At 46.3% G+C, this 21498-nt stretch overlaps 1 protein-coding gene across 1 annotated transcript in view; it reads right to left on the reverse strand.

The window, feature by feature from the left end:
• Nucleotides 1-1263: 1263 nt before the first annotated feature.
• The window catches only part of LOC143989531 (NACHT, LRR and PYD domains-containing protein 3-like), a 99848-nt gene continuing 79613 nt past the window's right edge, over nt 1264-21498 (reverse strand). The window contains exons 11-14 of the mRNA XM_077489663.1: nt 7450-7614; nt 4967-5131; nt 2026-2190; nt 1264-1891 (exon numbers count right to left, since the gene is read on the reverse strand). Coding sequence (XP_077345789.1) covers nt 1831-1891; nt 2026-2190; nt 4967-5131; nt 7450-7614 — 556 coding nt within the window. The 3' untranslated portion in view covers nt 1264-1830. The remainder of the gene's footprint in view (nt 1892-2025; nt 2191-4966; nt 5132-7449; nt 7615-21498) is intronic.

Consider the following 21498-nt stretch of genomic DNA (forward strand, 5'->3'; position numbering starts at 1 on the left):
AGACATGGTGGTTAGTCCTCAGGCAGGGCATCATTTCCTCTGTTTCGTGAGTTTGCCGTGCTACCAGCCACAGCATGCAGAGGAGGTGGTGGACTGGCTTACTAAACCTTCCTCATCCTCTGTCACGCAAGCAAAGCAGAGACAAGTGTGCGGTTCCCTGCTGTTGCTAGAGTGGATAAACCTGTCTCCTTGTCCACACCTATTCCTGCTATAGCCCCAACATCAGCCATGGAGGAGTCAGCTGAGTTATTTGACCACAGCATCAGCCACTTGCTCTTTAATGATGCCCAGCCATTACTGGATTCAGATGTTGGTTCTGGGGTTGAGGATGACAGGACCATGAGCCTAGAGAGAGGGGCGAACACTGGTAGACAAAATGGCATTCATGTTCCCCCAGCCTCAGCATCTTGCCAAGTTGTCTCCAGTGGTAATGATGAAGATGGAGGAGATGGAGATGATGATGAGGTCACTGATGTGACTTGGGTGCCAGATAGAGCAGAGGAGGAAACAGAAGGTGAGGTGGCACAACACCCAGGAAGCTGACGTCAAGAAAGAGTAGAGAGCAGCTACTCCATCACATTCTGCAGCTGTCATCTCCCAGCCCACTCCCCAAAGCTCAGCTGTCTGGGCCTTTTTCAACAGATCTGCAGCAGATCGAACTGTTGCTATCTGCAAACTGTCTCAGGCACATCCAAAGTGGCAAGAACACCAGCCATTTGGGTACCATATGCTTAACAAGGCATTTAATGTCCGACCACTCAGCCCATTGGCAAGAGCACCTAAAAGCCACACAAAAGGGGCACTAATATGTCCCTCCTCCTTACCCACTTTAGTCTGCCCCTGCTATACCGAGCCATATATCTCCAACATGATTATATATTTTCAACGTGAATATTCTGTTTCGATATTGATATAAAACAAATATTAAAGTTCATAGTCCAAAAAAGATTGAACAGATGAAAGTGCTTTGTGTTGGTGAATGAAAAAAACCCCCGCTGCTGTATTTCCTCTTGGAAGTACGCACAGAATACGGGGTTTATTTGTGCTCTTATTGTGACTGCACTCATCAGAAGTCTGGTTGTCGCACCGATCTAGAGGTATCCAAACTTTATGAATCTGAACTGAAACAAATGCACATCTGGTAAAATCTATGAATTGTGTTTAGTCAATGAGGCAAGAAATGTTAGCCAGGCAACAAGCATTCCCAGAGAGAGGTCAGCAACATCAGCATCCAGCACTTCTCTAGTGACAGGTTCCCTTTATATCATAAATAAATAAATTTACATAAATGTATTGAAATCTTATCTCCTTTCAGACACTCTGTCTATGATTGACACATCAGACCAACCTATGGGGTGCAGGGAGGAGTTACTTAGTATTGAAGGGGTGGGGCCTCTGTTCTGGACTTTTTGTCATTGTCTGTGTAGATTTCTGTTTGAGCTATATAACTCTGTATACAGCAGGCAGTATGGAAATCCTGGATGTGGGAGGAGCCGAGGACTGGATATCAGCATACAAAGTAACAATCTGTAATATTTTTATATTTAATAGAAATGATAAAAATATTTTATTTCATCGTCCTGACCAATAAAAATAAAATCTATAGAAGATGGTGATACATGGACATGATACATTCTCTGGAGATCAAGACTCCTATTTTGGGTGGAGTGTTACTTTTTGGTTAGGGTTTCCCGAACCTTTTATCTCCGGGGGGGGGGGTATTTATAATTTATCACAAGAAACCCTCCTGACGTCCCTTGTGTGAGGTCATCTCTGACGGCTCATCCGCCCGTTTCTGAACATCCTTCTCATCTGGAGCTCCACCCATAATCATCTCTCCTCTATCTTGGCCGGAGCTTCCTTTGTTTTCTGATATTTTAAAGAGACGGTTCTGGAATGGAGGACAAGAAGTGTCAGAAAATATGTCACATAACCAATCAGAATACTTCATTCTTCCTCTAGGACGTGTACCCCGCCCTGTATAGATCTCATGTTTCTCTCAGTCCTTTATAGATTTGGACTTACCGTAATTCCTCCAACCCACAGCCCATCAGGGCCGCCTCCAGCTCCTGGAATTTATCACCCTTTAGTCTGTTCCCTGATAGGCTCAATTTCCTTAGTATCTGATTCTCTCGTAGGCCCAGTGCCAGCCTGGTGCAGGAATCGTCTGCCAACTCGTTATTACTTAAACTGGAGAAAAGAAGAGAGAGAATCCTGCCAATTAATGGAAAGTCAGACATTAGATGATGAAATACAGAAGAGGGTAGTAGTCTTCAGGGACCATGAATGGAAGATGATGAGAACATTTATGGGGTCTGGTCTCCTCAGGGATTATGAATGGAAGATGGGGATGGCATTTATCAGGTCTAATCTCCTTCCAGAACATATATGGAAGATGGGGAGGACATTTATCAGGTCTGCTCCCCCTTTAGAAACTATGAATGGAAGATGGGGAGGGCATTTGTCAGGTCTAGTCTCCTTACAGAACATGAATAGAAGATGGGGAGGACATTTATCAGATCTGGTCTCCCCTGGGACTATAAATGGAAGATAGGGAGGACATGTGTCAGGTTTGGTCTCCTCAGTAAACATGTATGGAAGACAGTGGCGGCCTGTGCACTGTGAGTGCACAGGTGCTGCCCCCCCATCCATCTATGGGGGTGCAGGTGGGGGTGGTACTTTTTGAAGCACCTGTTTAGAGCCAGAGGTTCTAATAGGTTTCAAAATAGGGTGGGCTTGGGGCGCAAAGAGTGCGCACTGATCTCACCGAATTGTGTGACAACAGCAAATTTATTTTCACACTAACCTTCCTTCCCGCCAATCCGGAGGCAGGGCGTCAGACCTGTTTCCTGATTAGCCTAAGCCCCAGGCCACCCTACTGGATGCCGGGCTTAGGAAGAGGAACGGAGGAGACGCACGCTGGAGCAGAGGTCGCCACCTCTCTGGTGCACTGAGAGGAGCTGCTGCCTGGCGATAAGTGCCAAGGGGTCCATCTGTCAGAGCCACACGGGGGGGGGGGGGGGGGGTGGGGGTGCTGCCAGAGCCGTGATCCCTGTGAGTGGGGGGGGGGTCTTGGGCACAGTGGCTGCAATTGATGGGCACAGTGGCTGCAATTGATGGGCACAGTGGCTGCAATTGATGGGCAAAATGGCTGCATTTGATGGGCACAGTGAGGCTGCAAATGATTGGGAAGGTCAGTATTTTTCAGTTTGTTTGCGCCCCCCCAAACATTTTGAGCATCAGCTGCCCCTGATAGAAGATGTCGAGGCCTGGACTCCTGGGGAATATGAATGGAAGATGTGGAGGACATTTACCAGGTCTGGACTCCTCAGGGTCTATGAATGGAAGATGAGGAGGGCATTTATTAGGTCTGGACTCCTCAGGGACCATGAATGGAAGATGTGGAGGACATTTACCAGGTCTGAACTCATCAGAGACTATGAATGGAAGAGGAGGAGGGCATTTATTAGGTCTGGTCTCCTCAGAGACCTCCATGAATGAATGATAGGAAGGACATTTATCAGATCACGTCTCCTTAGGCAAAAGGATGAGCTAATGGTTCAGTCTGAACCAAGGCTTAGATCGAACTTAAGCTTTTCAGGAATATAATATATATATCTCTATCTCTACACACATACACACAGTATAATTAAGCTGTTTTGGATTAAAAGATGTCAGAAATAAAATAAAAATTGGAAATTTTTTTTTTTTTACTCACCTCTAAATGCCTGTTGCTAGGGGGTGCCTCCTTCATTGCCCGGGCTGGTGACATCACTTCCCCTCGGCGTCGCACAGTCATCTGGGACCTGTCACGTGTCCCAGATGACTGTGCGGTGTATCACGGTGCGCGGCCGGTTGCCCACAGTAAGAATGCCGGCGGAGCGGGGAACGAGGAGGGGGCTTCGTTCCCCTGCATCGCTGGACCCTGGGACAGGTAAGTGTCCGATTATTAATTAATTATAAAAAATTTTTTTTAGGGGGCATCCCAGTTTAAAGTGAATCAATAAAAAATGAAAAAATCCTTTAAATATCGTGTCTGGGGGGTCCCCTTAGTCTGGCTGTAAAGTGGCACATCTGTACTGTATATAGAACCAGCTGCAGCAAAACTGACATTTATAAAGAGAAGAAAATGAGTCACATCACATTTAAATTGACTCGCGGTTGCAATTGCCAGCCGGCAATATATAAAAAAAGAAATATACGGCGTACGCCATCCCCCCAAAAATCCATATTTGACCCTTATCCAAGCACGCAACCTGGCAGGCCAGGAAAGGGGGGGGTGAGCAATCAGTGTCCCCCCTTCTGACCCATACCAGGCCATATGCCCTCAACACGGGTGGGTGCTTTGGGGCAGGTGATCATGTTGATGGGGACAAGGGCCTTTTCCTAACACCTCTAGGCGGTGGTTGTGAGGATCTGTGGGCGGGGGGCTTATTGGAATCTGGAAGCCCCATTTAACAAGGGGGGCCCCCAGATCCCAGCCCCCCTCCATGTGAATGAGTATGGGGTACATTGTACCCCTACTGATTCACCAAATTGTCAAAAATAAAGAAGAAAAAAAAAAAACGTTCTCCAGATCCCCACTTATATGACCACTCATCAGTGATATGTCTAGTATATCACACTGTACTCAGTATGGTGATGGGACTGGTTGGATTATTTAATGTGAGGAATATTAGTTGTAGATATTTTATAGATGAAGCTCCTACAAAGGTCTAGTAGGATCCTACTGAAGGACCAGATTCCATCTTGTATGACCACTCATCAGTCATATGTTCTGTACTGTGCATCTGTCTTCAGTCTAGTGATGGGACTGGTTGGATTATTAATCCAAGGAATATTAGATGTAGATAGATGTTATGTAAAGGAAGTTCCTTTTAAAAGACTAGTCGTATCCTACAGAAGGACCAGATCCCTCTTGTATGACCACCCATCATTCATACAGTATGTATCACACTGTACTCACTCCAGTTCCTCTATCCGGCTTGTGGTAAGAGCTTCCATCAGGTCGGTAAGATGAGGTCCCTCTAGATTGTTCCTGGACAGGATCAAAGTCCTCAGGGTCTGGTTTTCTCTTATTCCCAGTGCCAGGTATGGGCAAGAACTATCTGCCAAGTCATTATTACTCAGACTGTAGAAGAAAAGCAGAATTGGAATAGATAAAATCAATGTACCCTCCAGAGATGTATGTTATATCCCTTCTATGAATGGTAACCGCTATGTTATATCAGATAAAATGTATTCTTGTGGAGCACAGGCACATATTTTCTTGCAAAAAAAGCTGTGTGTGCCATGTATTGTATGTACCCTCCAGGGATTCATTTTATATCACTCATATGAATGGAACCCGCTATGCTTATTGCACTGAAATATTTTATATCACTTTACAGGACTCTGGTACATATGATGTTATGCAAAAAAGTCAGAATGTTACATGTTTCTGTTCTATCCAGACACACTTCATGTATTTATATATTTCAGTCATGTCCATCCTTTCCCTTCTTTACTCAATACCCGCAGTTCCCCCAGTCCCTCCTGATATGTTTAACATATAACAACTTCAACTCTTCTGAAGGCTGTCCACAAGGTCTAGGAGTATGTCTATGGGAATATTTGACCATTCTTCCAGAAGCACATTTGTGAGGTCAGGCAGGGCCATCTTTAATATTGATTGGACCCTGGGCAAACATTTTTTTGCCCCCCCCCCCCCCCCTCCATGCTCCATGCAGTTTCGCTCTCCACCTGCTTTGAGACATGTAATAAAAAAACAACAAGACTTAAGATCAGTTTACTGAATCAGATCAGGCAGCGATTGCGTTTGGTTGCCAGAGGTTACAGTGTATCATTACCACTCACTGACTGGTTGCTATTTATGCTTGTTGATTGGTTGCTAGAGCTTACTGTACATCAATACTGCTCATTGACTGGTTTCTAGAGGTTATAGCACATCATCTCCTCACTGCCTGCACACCATGGACTGGGGAGATGAGGGGGCCCATTAACACACTAAACTCCTAGGTAACCTAGGACTCCTGGGCTCAGTGGCAGTGCAGTGCAGAATTTCGAGCATGTCCCTTCACCTCCCCAGTGGGCAGTATTCAGTATAGGTGATGGTGGATATGACCTCAGGGGGGCATGATATACATATGAATACCGCCCCTATTTACATATGAATCCTGACGGTCTGGGACTAAAACCTCAAGGGATGACAGAATTTAAACTGGGATAGTTGGCAAGTATGAAGCAGCTTCTTTGGGCCCCACAACAATGACAGGGCCCAGGGCAGCTGCCCCTTTTGCCCTGCCTTAAAAACGGCCCTGAGGTCAGGCACTGATGTTGCACAGGAAGGCCTGGCTCGCAGTCTGCACTCTAATTCATCCCAAAGGTGTTCTATCGGGTTGAGGTCAGGACTCTGCAGGCCAGTCAAGTTCCTCCGCCCCAAACTCGCTCATCCATGTCTTTATGGACCTTGCTTTGTGCACTGGTCCAAATCATTTGGTGGAGGGGGGATTATGGTGTGGGGTTGTTTTTCAGGGTTGGGCTTGGCCCCTTAGTTTCAGTGAAGTGAACTCTTAAGGCATCAGCATACCAAGACATTTTGGACAATTTCATGCTCCCAACTTTGTGGGAACGGTTTGGGGATGGCCCCTTCCTGTTCCAATGTGACTGCGCACCAGTGCACAAAGCAAGGTCCATAAAGACATGGATGAGTGAGTTTGGAGTGGAGGAACTTGACTGGCCTCAACCCGATAGAACACCTTTGGGATGAATTCGAGGGAAGACTGCGAGCCAGGCCTTCTCGTCCAGCATCAGTGCCTGACCTCACAAATGCACTTCTGGAAGAATGGTCAAACATTCCCATAGACACACTCCTAAACCTTGTGGACAGCCTTCCCAGAATAGTTGAAGCTGTCATAGCTGCAAAGGGTGGGCCAACTCAATATTGAACCCTACAGACTAAGACTGGGATGCCATTAAAATTCATATGCATGTAAAAGCAGATGTCCCAATACATTTGGATATTATAGTATATATGGTCCTCAAAGAGCCTCATGTCCCATGACCCCTAAGATCTTTTATCATTTTTGCTACTTGTCTCTGGACTTGTTTTATGTTCTCTTGTGATCCTATGAGGACTCTATACTGCATATACAGTATACCTATGTGGCCCTCAAACAACCTCATGTTTCATCACCCCTCAGACATTTCATCATATTGGTTTCCCATTTCTGGACTTGTTTTATGTTCTCTGTGATCCTATGAGGACTCTATACTTTATAAACACCTATGTGGCCCTCAAACAATCTCATGTTCCATCACAGTCATTCAACATTGGCCTCAGTTGAAGGAGTTGGCTTTTTATGTAATCTAAAGAGGATGAAATTATATTTTATTTTAACCATATTTTGGATGTAAATTTGACCATTTCTATCAGTCCTGTGTACTCACTTTAATTCCTCAATCCGGCTGGTGGTCAGAGCTGCCATCATCTCCCTCAGATGTGGACCCTCCAGATCGTTTTGTAACAGATTGAGTTTCCTCAGGGTCAGGTTATCTCGGATTCCAGATGCAAGGTGGATGCAGGAAGCGTTGGACAACGAGTTGACATCCAATCTATAGAAGAGAATGAAATGACGCCAGAGTTAATTTTTCAGCCAGAAACTATGGTGGAAGTAGGGAAGAGCCAAATGTAGCTGGGTCTAATTTGACGCAGATTCAGAACATGACTGAAGTTCAAGTCCCAAATTCAAAACCCACTGAAGTCAACAGGAGCCAAACCTTAGAAACCGGTTATGGGGTGGGCTAAAAGGCAACAGATTTCCAAACAACCGATGAAAACTTTTCTTTTCAATTATTGTTAAGCATGAAGAGGGTCTTTTCATGGTGTGTAAAAGGCAACATTAAAAATACAAAAATCCTTCAAATCACATGCCTAGGGGATGCCTTAAAGTGATACATGGTTTCATAGAACCTTACAATTATCAGGGACAGACTCATTGACACCGAATTGTGACATCACATAAGCTGCAACCCAATATGGTAGATTTCCAAAAGAAAAGGCTTTTTTATGTAGTTTTTTCAAAGACAGTGATTTGTGTAGCTGTCAGGACCTGGGTCTGAACCTGTGTGATAGACTCATCCGGGACGGAGGCTTTTGGAGGGGACTGAATGCTAGCCTCTGATTATGGGCCCTGGATTTTAAGGAAGCACCATTCTTTTGAGGTTTATGCCCAGAGACCCTTGAAGTAATGTTACTTTGGATTCAAGTCCATGTCCCCCCAAGACACACCGATACTGGGAACCCTGTATATGCCATATTAGAAATGGTGACTTCTTCATACTGTTAGGACTCATAGCAGATGCTTATGTCATCAACTCCAGCCACCTGTCTGTCTGTTGTCTGCTATAATGTGTTTATTGTGAATAAGTCTAGTGTGGCTTCTATGTCTTTCACCCATTGTTTGTACTAATTAACTCTGCTATTGTGCGAAGGAGTTCTGGGTTGATATTTACAGTATGATAATCAGTGAGCTAGGAGACGACAAGGCTGACCTGAAAGGTCATATCTCTGAGTCACCTAGTCTGGTTAAATGATTAGTTAATTAGCTCATGTTAATTTATGTTTCTGGTTACAGCTGTATTGTTAGAGTAATATGATCAGGAGGGGGGAACCTTCTACTCAAGTGTTTAAAAGCCTGTATTCGTGTTCTAATAAAGAGTTCTTATTCTAGTTCACTCCAAGACTGGTGTTGTCTGTTTTTTGTGGTTTCTTTAGCCAGATCCATTGGTCTCGTGTTCCAGGACTTAATGGAAATACCCGACAGGGCATCCAGAGTCCATTACAACCTGCAAACTTGTCTGTGTCTGGTGATGTCTCTTCTTGCTAAGCCACCTAGGACAATTCCTTGAATGAACTTGCCTTGAACCCTGTTTTTCTTGACCCTTTAACTCTTTGCTTCTCCCATGAACTTCCTATTTTAGCCATGCCTTTGGCCTTTCTGGTTGCCAGATTACAGTGATCTCTCCAGCCGATATCTTGCTCCTTTGCATATCTGCAGCTGTCCTTCTCTTCACTATCACTTGTTACCGACCTTTGGCTTGTTTCTCAATTATGCTTCTGTTAATCCCAACCTGCAACCACTTGTTACTGACCTTTGGCTTGTTTACTGAATATGCTTCTGATTTATCCCTACCGACAGTCTCTTGTTACTGACCCTACTGACTTGTTTACTGACTACATTTCTGCTTGATGCCTACCTGCTATCTATGCTACTGGACCCTGGCTTGCTCACCTCTTAGTGGGGCCATCCTGTGGATCGTGACCTGGTACTAACATGCAACAAACCCACCCACCCCCACCATCAGGAGCTCTGGTGAACACCAGTTAGTGCTTAGACCCGAATCTTGGGTGAGCTTGCATAATCAGCCATGGTGACCTGCTGCTGTACTTATCCAACTGGTTGATAGGAGGCTCTCTACTGCTTTAACTACTGGCCTCTGAGCCTTACTCTATACCATGACAATAGCAGTGGTAGACCATAACTGAGTGCTAGAAGTAGCAGAAACAATATAGATAAAGTCTATCACACTTTGAAAAAATAAAGTTAACGCTATCAATTTCATATACATTGCCAAACAGTTTAAAAACAAACCCCATAGCATAGATTGTGATCTTTTTCACAGTACCACATTGTATTATGTACAAAGTATAACAAAATATCAACCCAGAGAGCACCAAAACATCTCAAAACAGCATTCCACACTCCACAGATGAGGCAGTTGTTAAAGTGAACTAAAAAAAAATATGGCCATGCTTCAGAGACAGCAGCCAAACATACGGCACAGTGGCTGGAGAGTATGCAAGCAGTTTGATTTGGGCCCCAAGCAGCAATGTAAGGGGGAAATAAGTAATTTTTTTCCAAGAAATAACTGTGTGATATTTCAAAGAAAGCAGCCACAAATATTGTATAGACTCGCTGCACATTATCCATGCATTTGTACCTGACCGCTATGTTAGAGGAAGGGACAAGGTTATTCTGAAAACAATGAAATCCCAGGGAATGCAGGTGAGCTTGCATTCCACCCTCCCTAGACACACAAACTGCCTAGCACTGAAAAGTATCACTGATAATACACTTTAATCCAGCCGGGGGTTCCAAATATAAGACAGGAACTTTTTTTATCTGCATAAAACCCCCAAAACATCCTTTTGAATAAATAAAACCAGGATCAAACACAATCAGATTATTCCTTCACATCTTGGGGAGTTCAGCAATTTGGAAATCTTCCCAAATCACAAAACTGCCATATTCTACCTCTGATAAATGTTACAGCTTTCTGCCCAGCATAACTGGGGGTTAGGGAGCCAGTGACTGCTGGCGTCATAGCAACCAGTGACTTATCCACATTCAGCCTGTTCTGCTCAGGGCAAATGGTTATTTGGGAGCCAGCGACTGCCTGCATATAGCAACCAGTGACTCATACCCTGTCCAGCCCTTCCTGCTCAGGGTTCCTGGTTATTAGGGAGCCAGTGACTGTCGGCATCATATCAACCAGTGACTTGTCCCTGTTCAGACCATTCTACTTTCACCTAGCAGCAATTGGGTTGCTGGTTCAAATCCCGACCACGACACTATCTGCCTGGAGTTTGCATGTTCTCCCTGTGCCTGCGTGGGTTTCCTCCGGGTACTCCGGTTTCCTCCCACACTCCAAAGACATGCTGGTAAGTTAATTAGACCCTGTCCAAAAAAAATTGGCCATAATATGTGTATGGGTATGTCAATGTTGTATGTGTTGTAACTGTGTCGGGACCCTACAGGTTAAAGGACCGCGTAAAAGCTGGCGATTCAGTTCGCATAGGTAGCGCTATACAAGTCATTCATTAATTCATTCATTCACTATTGCTGGGGAGTTGTTTTGTGTCACAAGGCCCTTTGCACTAACTTTCAGTTTACAGCACCGTTTTTGCCCTTTGTTCTTTTTGTCTCTCCTATCTTCCCTACAGATGGAACTGACTTCTGCTTATACATTGCGAAAGATTACCTCAACCACCACCAGGTGGCGCACTAAGCTAAGCATCCACAGCATACTGGGACTGGTTTGTTCAGCTAACTGTTATATGCAATTTTCCCTAAAGCTGATATAGGCTAATGTTATAACTTTATCTTACTTAAGAGTGAAGCCTTTAGGACTTCACTCCTTTTTCAATTGTTGTACAAATAGGGGACTGCTATTGCTCATACCTCCCAACTGTCCCTGATTTTCAAGAGACTGTCCCTGATTTGGAATAAAGTCCCTCTGTCCCTCATGCCTCCTCATATTAGCACTTGTGGGTTTAACTAATAATTTGTTTGTATAATTGTCCTTAAGGGGGCATGGCAGTGGGTGTGTCCTATGCCTACATACATTTGCTAATAGGTGTCTCTCGCTCTCCCATCTCAAAAAGTTGTGAGGTATGCTATTGCTAACGTGGAATACAAGAGGTATAGGGGGCAAGATTAAGAGGGGAGCAATCTTTAAATATGTTTCTAGGTTGCGACCCCACTTGATTTGCCTTTAGGAGACGCACCTGCAAACTGACTCGATTCGCCTGCTGTCGCTCACCCTGTCTAGTATCACGCTACATGTTCCTCCTACTGTTAGTGTATTGGCATCAAGCCCCTTCTTCTTTAAATGCTTGCAGCGGGTGGTCGACAAGGAGGGCAGGTTTGTCTTCTTATTGTACAAACTCAATGATCTTGTATGTATTATTGCTGCCATGTATGTTCCTCTGCCCTTTCACCTCAGACCCTCTTAAAAAAATTGGCCTAGATTATAGCATTACACCCAAATGTACCAGTGCTCGCGCTGGGTGATTTTAATAATATCCTTGACCCGGAACTGGATAGGCTATCCTTGACCCCCGAGAGTGGGTACACATAAGGCTGGTTCCACTGCATTTGCTTCCCTACTGTCTGAACTGGGGTTCCGGGACGTTTGGCAAGAGAGGCATACTACTGCTACATGCTTTTCTTGCTACTCAGCCTCTCACAGAGGCCTCTCACGTAATGTTCTGGGATTGGGGAATGCGGTGCTCATGCAATGAGTACTTGACTCTGCATATGAGCCCTTACTTCTATCAGACCAATCTCCCTTCTGGGTACAATTGGATGTCACGGTATTGAGGTCTAGACCGCTGTGGCAGGTGAATCCCTTCTGGTTAACACTTTTTCCAGCCCGGGATGGGATCCCAGATGCCTTGATGGAGTTTCTCCGATATAACAAGGGATCCAATAGTGCAGCTGTTGTATGGGACTGCCTCAAGGCATTCCTGAGAGGTTGCCTTATTTGCCAGATCACAGGCCTTAAATGAAGGTCAGGAGAGTGGAAGGCTAGAGTGCGTAGTGAATTACACAATAGAGAACAGACTATGGTCACTAGCCCTAAACAAGCTAACCAAGATGCGTGGACTGAGGCTAAATCCCTGTACAACTCTGTGGTACTGTCAGCTGCTGAGAAGAGAAGGTGCTTTCTTCAACAGTTACTTTGAGGAAGGAGAGAATACTGGCGTTAGTGGCCAGAGAACAGAGGGATGTTTCCTCAAGCTTAGCTATTTGGGCACGGTCAGGGGAGACACATAATTTCACTGTTGATATACTGACTGTGTTTCACCATTTTTATGCTGACCTTTATGCTTCTAAAAGTCACACTACCCCTGCTGCCCTGACATTATTCTTGCATAGCTGCCCCTTTCCCCGGGTATCTGACATAGACAGAGCTTCATTGGACTCTCCAATTACTACTGAGGAGTTGTCGGAAGCCTTAGCGGATGCTCCAAACCATAAATCCCCAGGATCAGATGGCATACCAGCAGAGGTGTACTCTCACTATAGTGATATCCTCTGACACTACTCTTGCAGGCTCTAACTTAGGCAGCGGAAACGGGATGCTTGCCTGATAGTATGCAGGAGGCCATCATAGTGGTGCTTCCCAAGCCAGGAAAGGACAGGCTTCTCCCAGACTCTTATCGTCCTATCTCTTTATTAAACTTAGATGTCAAACTACTGGCTAGGGTCCTGGGTACTAGGCTTTCTAGAGTAATTGGGGGGTTGGTGCACAGGGACCAATCTGGGTTTATTCCCACTAGGTCCACGACGGACAATATCGAAAGACCAATCCTTAATTTGCAAATACCTGTGGCTAATCCTGGAGGTGGGGCCATTCTATCCTTGGACGCGGCTAAGGCTTTTGATAGCGTCAAATGGTCCTACCTCTGGGAGATCCTGACTCGGCTTGGGTGATCAGTTCATAAATTGGATGATGGTCCTCTACTTTTCACCCACAATACTCTTTCCTCCCCATTGGCACTGTATTGGGGCACCTGTCAATGGTGTCCACTTTCCCCTCTGCTGTTCACACTGGCGGTGGAACCATTGGCGATACTAATTCGCAATAAGCCCAAAATAGTAGGATTTTGTAGGGGTCCCCTGGAAGAGAAGATTTCCCTCTATGCAGATGATGTTTGATTTATTTAGGGGACACGGCCACCTCCTTAGAGACGCTAATGAAAACGGTTATTACGTTCGGGAATTTTCGGGCTTTTCTATTAATGGGTCAAAATCAATTCTTATGCCTCTACACCCACTCACTGCGCCTTTGCCCACGGGCGCCAGACAGATAGCCATTGCCAACTCTTTTAGATATTTTTGTGCGATAGTGTTCCTGGACCCCTCTAGTTACCTCTGACTAAATTTGGGCCCATTGCTAGATAGACAACGGGAAAAGGGCCTTAGTTGGTGTAAACTCCCCCTCTCGGTAGTAGGAAGAGTGAATCTGATCAAAATGGTATGGGCCCCACAACTTTTGTACATCTTTCACAATTCCCCTATACGGATTTCCAATAAGTGGTTACAAGAGGGTGGACACACAGATGTGAGATCTCATCTGGAAACATGGGAGAGCTTGGATTAGTTTGTATATATTACAGCATGGGAAAGACAAAGGTGGTTTGACCGTTTCCCACCCCAAAATGTATTTAGGGTGGGAAGAAGGGCAGGAAGACATCAATCTCCAGAACAGTTTTCCAGTAGAAAATTAGCTATTCTGTTTTTTGTGCCTCTACATCATTCTAGCCTAGACTGTCCAGACTGCATTTTTCATGTTTTTAAAAAAATGTGATATATACTCTAATAAACCATTTTGGAAAGAAAATCCTTCCTATAAAATTTCTTATTGTTGTTCTTGTTTAAACTTAGTCATAAACTTGCTCCAGATTCCAGAAGAAGCGTAAAGGTACGCGAAACATGTCGAGCACGAATCCAGCATCAGCACTCAGTCATCCTTGATGTCCCGCAATTTTGTCTATTATACCAAAAGTCTCGGATTGTTTAATAATGAAGAGAATGTCTTCTTCTCACTATTAATTATATTATGGCTACGGTACTAATAGCGGTAACATCTTCTGTTGATGAACCTACGATTGCTTATGACTTTTTAAGATGTTTATAAATGTACTGCTATTTTTGTAAATAAAAGTATACCTTTTTAAATAACAGTTTTTGTAATTGTGCCTAGAAAGTCCATAACCCTCCCTTTTTTCCTTTTTCTTGAGTTTTCCAGTAGAGCCTTGCCCTCATCCGCATATACATATACATATATGTTCCAATATGACCATGTTTTTGTGTATTACTCTCGCCTGTTTTGGCGGGAAGCACCTTTATTTATTTTTTATTTTAAATCAAAATGTTTTTTATTGAGACAATGTATGAAGTGACATTACAACCGAAAGCTAGTTCCTGCTTCTCAAATGCAGCAACTCGCTGGCTGGGGCCAGGATGGTAACGACGACCCCATAGTACATTTAGTGACCCAGATTAATCAGGAACTAAAGACCGGTTCTTATATGGAAATGGAGTTGCCGAGTGTGCCCCCTCCTCCCCAACGGCCGTCCTCCTTAACAAGGTTTGAAGGCTTTTCAGGAGGCCCTGTCTGTTAAGGGTCCTTTGGGGTTTACCCCCTTGTGGAATAACCCTGGATACCCGGAATTAAAAAAACTCCAGAGATTTTCTATATGGCGACAAAAAGGGATTTGGTTCTTCCCACAGATATACTGTACATGGGTAATATACTAAAATATTTTGCACAGTTTAGTGCTGAATTTTCACTGCCCTCAAAATGTTTCTACCAATACCTCCAACTCAGGCTTGCTCTGCAGACACAAAAAAACACACTTTCTTTGACAGTGTCTACCTCTCCTCTGCTACTGGAGATTGTTCAGGCGGATGTAAGGAAGGGTTTAATATCTAAAATATATGCAACTCTATTGTCCTCTATCCAAGATTCTGGATCTTTGAAGTGTAGAGCAAAATGGGTGGCTGACATCGGGAACATTGATTGGAACCAGTGGGATATGGCCTTGGAATCAATACCAGTCGTCTCTATCTCAGCGTTTCGTAGGCTGTCACAGCTATTTATACTACACAGGGCTTATCGGATACCCGAGAGACTGTATGACTGGGGGATAAGAGAATCTCCTCTATGCCCAAAATGTAAAGCACAACTAGGTGGCTTTATACACATGATTTGGAGATGCCCAAAACTTAATTGTTATTGGACTGAAGTCATGCAACATAATTCTAACCCCAATAACCCCCCCCCCCCATAAGTATGTTTGCTAGGAGCTATAGAAGAGGAAATGTACCAGAAGGGAATGGTTCTTATGATCACTAGACTATTGTACCTGGCTAGGAAACTTATTGCTAGATACTGGATAGCGGCTACAATACCCACGGGGAAGCAATGGATATCATATGTTAACTCCCTCCTTCTTAGAGAACAACTGGCCTACCGACACAGAAATGCAGCCTTAAAGTTTTACTTTATCTGGCAGTCTTGGTTAGATAATCCTAGTCATGCCCCACCACTAGGGATGAGCTTCGTGTTCGAGTCGAACGTACGTTCGACTCGAACATTGGCTGTTCGTCCGTTCGGCGAAATCCGAACTCTTGGTCCGTTCGCGTCAAAATTCGTGTGGCGCGCACGGCCCACAATGCACTGCGATGGCGCAGTGCATTGCTGACTCGTGATTGGCCAAGCATGCACTGTGACCCCGCATGCTTGGCCAATCGCAGCGCCAGCAGCGAGGAGAGCCATGATTGGCCACAGGCAGGATGCCTGTGGCCAATCATAGCTCAGGCTGTGTAGTGCACGCCCCACACTATATAAGGCCGCCTTTGAGGCGGCCTCGTGTAGTGTGTTGGCATCTGAAGCAGTGGGTGTTCTGTGTACCTTCAACACAGTTACACACCAATCGTTTTTGGCTGATTTCCTATCTTGCTCTTGTGTAGTGGTTATTGTCTGTGCCCTGACCGCAGTATACACCACTATATTCACCTCGCCTATATAGCTAGTGATCTAGCTTTAATAATAGAGCTTGCAGTCAGTAGTGTTAGGAGATAGTGCGTGCTGTCTGCGTGCTCTGTACCCAGTACATACCGCTATAATCCACCTACATAGCTGTTCTCTATTTGAGCCCAATTGCCATCTGCAGGAGTTATTGGAAGTTGTGTGTGCTTCCAGCACAGCACAGTATACATCTGTATATACCCCTTTATCTCTGCTGTTTTCTGGTTATTGTCTGCGTGCCCTGACCGCAGTATACACCGTGATATTCACCTCACCTATATAGCTAGTGGTCCATCTTTAATAATAGAGCTTGCAGTCAGTAGTGTCAGGAGATCAGCACAGCACAGTATACATCTGTATATACCCCTTTATCTCTGCTGTTCTATAAAAAAGGCATCTGCAGGAGTTAGTGGTTGTTGTGTGCCTCCAGCACAATATAAACTACCCAACTACTGTTTTACCCAACTCCCTTCAGGCCATTACCATGTCTGGAAGGCCAGCAAGGAGAGGCAGACAGGTGCGAGCCGATAAAAGAGGGCAAGCAGGCTCTGTGTCTAGAGACAACAGTGCTGGTCGTGGACGCGGTGCATTGTCATCAGCACGTGGCCATGGGACATGCTTGTCCTTCTTTTCTGCAGCTGGACATGTTGAACCGCAACATGCCAACGACTTGGTAGAGTGGATGACCAAGCCCTCTTCATCCTCCTCATCCTCTCTCACCCAGTCTCAGGGTAGTAGCAAAGCAGCTGCCAACACATCGTCTTCCCTCCTCTCAATGTCATCATCAGTGACTCCTTCCCTAGACCCACCACGTCCTCCTGAGGAGTCTCCTGAACTCTTTGAGCACAGTGTTGGGTACATGCTCCAGGAGGATGCCCAGTGTTTGGTGGGCTCTGATGATGACACTCAGCTAGAGGAAGGCAGTAGCGTGAGCGCAGAGAGAGGGGATGCTCAAGAAGGACAGCAATCTGGCAGTCATGTTCCACAAGCTGCAGCATACTGCCAGGTTTGCTACAGCGATGAAGAGGGAGGGGATGATGAGGGCACTGACTCCACGTGGGTGCCTGGAAGGAGGGAGGAGGAGGAGGAGGAGGCACATGTGCAACGAGTCAGGATGCCCTCCGGGGGCCAGCTTAGGGGCAGCACACCGACTGAATCACACCGCAGAGCTCCGCCTGCGCAGAGCGCTTCCTCTGCGTGTTATTCTAAAAGTTCTTTGGTGTGGGCCTTTTTTGAGACGAGTGCATCAGATCGCACCGCTGCTATTTGCAACATATGTCTCAAGCGTATCTCACGTGGCCAAAACATCAGCCGCTTGGGCACCACATGCTTGACCAGACATATGTTGACCTGCCATGCAGCTCGTTGGCAAGCGTACCTCAAAGACCCACACCAAAGAACATAGCGGGCCTCTCCTTGCTCCTCATCAGCTGGCATCTCCAACCCCACTAGACCTTCAGTCCTCTCTGAAACCTGCTCTGAGAGGAATGAAGGTGTAGAATTAAGTGTGTCACAGCCAAGTGCTTCCGGGAACTCTGCTAGTGGTACATCCACGTCCGATTATAGCAGGCAAATGTCCCTGCCCCAGCTGCTGGACCGGCGGAAGAAGTTTACTCCCAGCCATCCACATGCCCAGCGGTTGAATACTAGCTTGGCTAAATTGCTAGCACTTCAACTGCTGCCTTTTCAGTTGGTAGACTCGGCCCCCTTCCGTGAGTTTGTACAATGTGCGGTTCCTCAGTGGCAGGTCCCCAAACGCCACTTTTTCTCACGGAAGGCGATTCCGGCTCTCTACCGGCATGTGGAAGGCAATGTCCTTGCCTCGCTGGACAGGGCGGTCAGCGGTAAGGTGCATATTACCGCTGACTCATGGTCCAGCAGGCATGGACAGGGACGTTACCTGTCTTTCACGGCCCATTGGGTCACTCTTCTGGCTGCTGGGAAGGATGCAGGACAAGGTGCAGTAATGTTGGAGGTTGTTCCGCCACCACGCCTCCAAAATGCTACTATTGGTTGTGACACACCTCTCTCCTCCACCCCCTCCTCTTTTTCTTCCTCCATGGCCTCTTCCAGTGCTCTGTCCTCAGAACCAGCGGTGCTCCGTAGGCGTTCCAGGGGCTACGCAAGTACGCAGGCAAAACGATGCCATGCCGTGCTTGCGCTGGTTTGTTTGGGGGACAGGAGCCACACTGGGGCGGATGTTTTGTCAGCTCTGCAGGGGCAGGCCGAGAGGTGGTTGACGCCACGCCAGCTTAAGCCAGGAATGGTGGTTTGCGACAATGACACCAACCTCCTCTCCGCCCTCCGACAGGGACAACTGACCCATGTGCCCTGTGTAGCTCACGTCCTTAACCTGGTGGTGCAGCGGTTCTTGGGCAGGTACCCCAGCTTACATGATGTCCTGAAGCAGGCCAGGAAAGTCTGTGTGCATTTCCGCCGATCATTTAATGCCTGTGCTCGTCTGGCTGAGCTCCAAAAGGAGTTGAACCTGCCCAAGAACCGCCTTATATGTGACATGCCCACCAGATTGAACTCAACATTGGCCATGCTGCAGCGGCTCCACACGCAGCAGAGGGCCATCAATGAGTACCTGTGCGACTACGGCACCAGGACAGGGTCAGGGGAGCTTGGTTTTTTCTCACCACGCCAGTGGGGCATGATCAGGGATGCATGCACTGTCCTGTCACCGTTTGAGGAGGCCACAAGGATGGTGAGCAGTGACAGTGCATGCATCAGTGACACTGTACCTCTTGTCCACCTCTTGGAGCATACGCTGCGTGGAATAATGGACAGGGCACTTGAGGCAGAACAGAGGCAGGAAGAGGAGGACTTCCTTGCCTCTCAAGGCCCCCTTTATCCAGACAGAGTTCCTGCTGTGCCACCCATCACACAGGAAGAGGGTGAGGAGGAGGAAGAGGAGGAGGAGGAGGATGATTGTGTCAGCATGGAGGTGGAGGCTGGCACTCAGCATCAGCAGCAGCAGTCTTATAGGGATGATTTACAGTCCCAAGAAACACGTGGACTTGTATGTGGCTGGGAGGAGGTAGCTGCGGATCATGTTGTCCTTAGTGACCCAGAGGACTCCGGACTGAATGCCTTAGCTAACCTACGCTGCATGGCCTCCCTGATCCTGCAAAGCCTGCGGAAGGATCCTCGTATTCTTCGGATCAAGGAGAGGGACCATTACTGGCTGGCCACTCTCCTTGATCCACGGTACAAGGGTAAGGTTGTCGACCTTATCTTGCCATCGCAGAGGGAGCAGAGGATGAGACATCTCCGGGAGGCCTTGCAGAAAGCTCTGTAAAACGCGTTCCCAGAGACTGGGAGGTTACAAACTCCTGGTCCTGGACAACGTGTTGCTGAGGCATCGGTCAGAAGGTTGAGAAGGTGGCCGTCTGACTGATGCTTTCAGACAATTTTTTAGTCCGCAGCCCCAAGGTATGATTGGTTCCAGCACCCATCGCCAGCGTCTAATTTACATGGTGCAGGAATACCTAGGGGCAAGGTCAGACTTGGACACCTTTCCCACCGAAAATCCTCTGGCTTACTGGGTCTTGAGGATGGATCACTGGCCAGAGCTTGCACAGTATGCAATTGAGCTACTGGCCTGTCCTGCATCCAGCGTTCTTTCGGAACGCACCTTCAGTGCTGCTGGTGGCTTTGTTACCGATCACAGGGTGCGCCTGTCCACCGAATCAGTTGATCGACTGACCTTCATCAAGATGAATCAGTCTTGGATCACCCACAGCTACCAAGCACCTGAAGCTGATGTAACCGAATAATTTTTTTTGAAATACCACATCCCTTCAAGACTGCCTATGCTGATGCTGAGTGACTGTCCTGTTATGTTGATTGTCTATCCTCTTCCTCCTCCGCTGATATGTTGGAAGAACATTTTTGGTTCTGGGTGATGCCAGCAGCCCAATTTTTCTGCCCCTGTTTAACAGGGGCGTTTAATTACAATTTTTGATGCAATGCTTTGCAGCAGGGCTAATTCCTGCAATAAAACTAGAGTATATGGCAGAGGTTGGAGTGTGGTGGCACCAGCACCAGTGCCTAAGGCCCAATTTTTCTGCCCCTGTTTAACAGGGGCGTTTAAGTACAATTTTTGATGCAATGCTTTGCAGCAGGGCTAATTCCTGCAATAAAACTAGAGTATATGGCAGAGGTTGCAGTGTGATGGCACCAGTGCCTAAGGCCCAATTTTTCTGCCCCTGTTTAACAGGGACATGTAATTACAATTCTTGATATAATATTTCACAGGAGGGCCCCTTCCTGTGCCCACCCAGAGTAACGGTGAGGACTTATAGTGTTGTGGCACCAGCACCACAACCACCAAAGGTCAATTTTTCTACCACTGTTCAACAATGGCATGTAATTACAATTCTTGATATAATCGTTCACAGCAGGGCGCTCCAGCGCCCACCAAGAGTCACTTTGAGGGCTTACAATGTTGTGGCAAAACCAACACCTTGTTCCGCCATTTCTGCAGTTTGCACCGCCTGTATACTGCTGTTCTGAGTATATAGGGCCTGGGGGCCACACGCATTTCCTTTTTTTAATATGGGTACAGGGTTCCCCTTAATATGCGTACAAGACCCAAATAGGCTGGTAATGGGCAGGGAGGGCTACCCATCCCATTTTTCTGAATGATTTTCAACCATATTGCAGGAACCAGATATAACATTAAAACCGCAAGCAGTTTTAAATGGTGTTATTTCCGTTTAATGTCATTTTGTGCAGGGACTGTTCTAAACACGGGAAACACGTGGCACTTCACAGGCATACTACAGACACCCCCCAGGCACCATATTTAAAGGAATATTTCACTTTTTTTTTCACTTTAATTGTCATTAAAATCAGTGCTCCCGCCAAAACGGCCGTTTTTAAAACTTTTTTTTGCATTGACCCATGTCCCCTGAGGCAGGAGTCAGGTCCCCAAACCCTTTTTAGGACAATATCTTGCATATTAGCCGTTAAAATGAGCACTTTCCATTTCAAACGTTCGAGTCCCATAGACTTCAATGGGGTTCTAACGTTCGTAACGAACGTGGGGTCCGTTCGAAAGTTCTGGTGCGAACCGAACCGGGGGGTGTTCGGCTCATCCCTACCCAC

This window comes from Lithobates pipiens, unplaced genomic scaffold, assembly GCF_037356315.1.
Source record: "Lithobates pipiens isolate NorthernLeopardFrog02 unplaced genomic scaffold, aLitPip1_a1.2 Scaffold_18, whole genome shotgun sequence".
Taxonomy (NCBI): domain Eukaryota; kingdom Metazoa; phylum Chordata; class Amphibia; order Anura; family Ranidae; genus Lithobates; species Lithobates pipiens.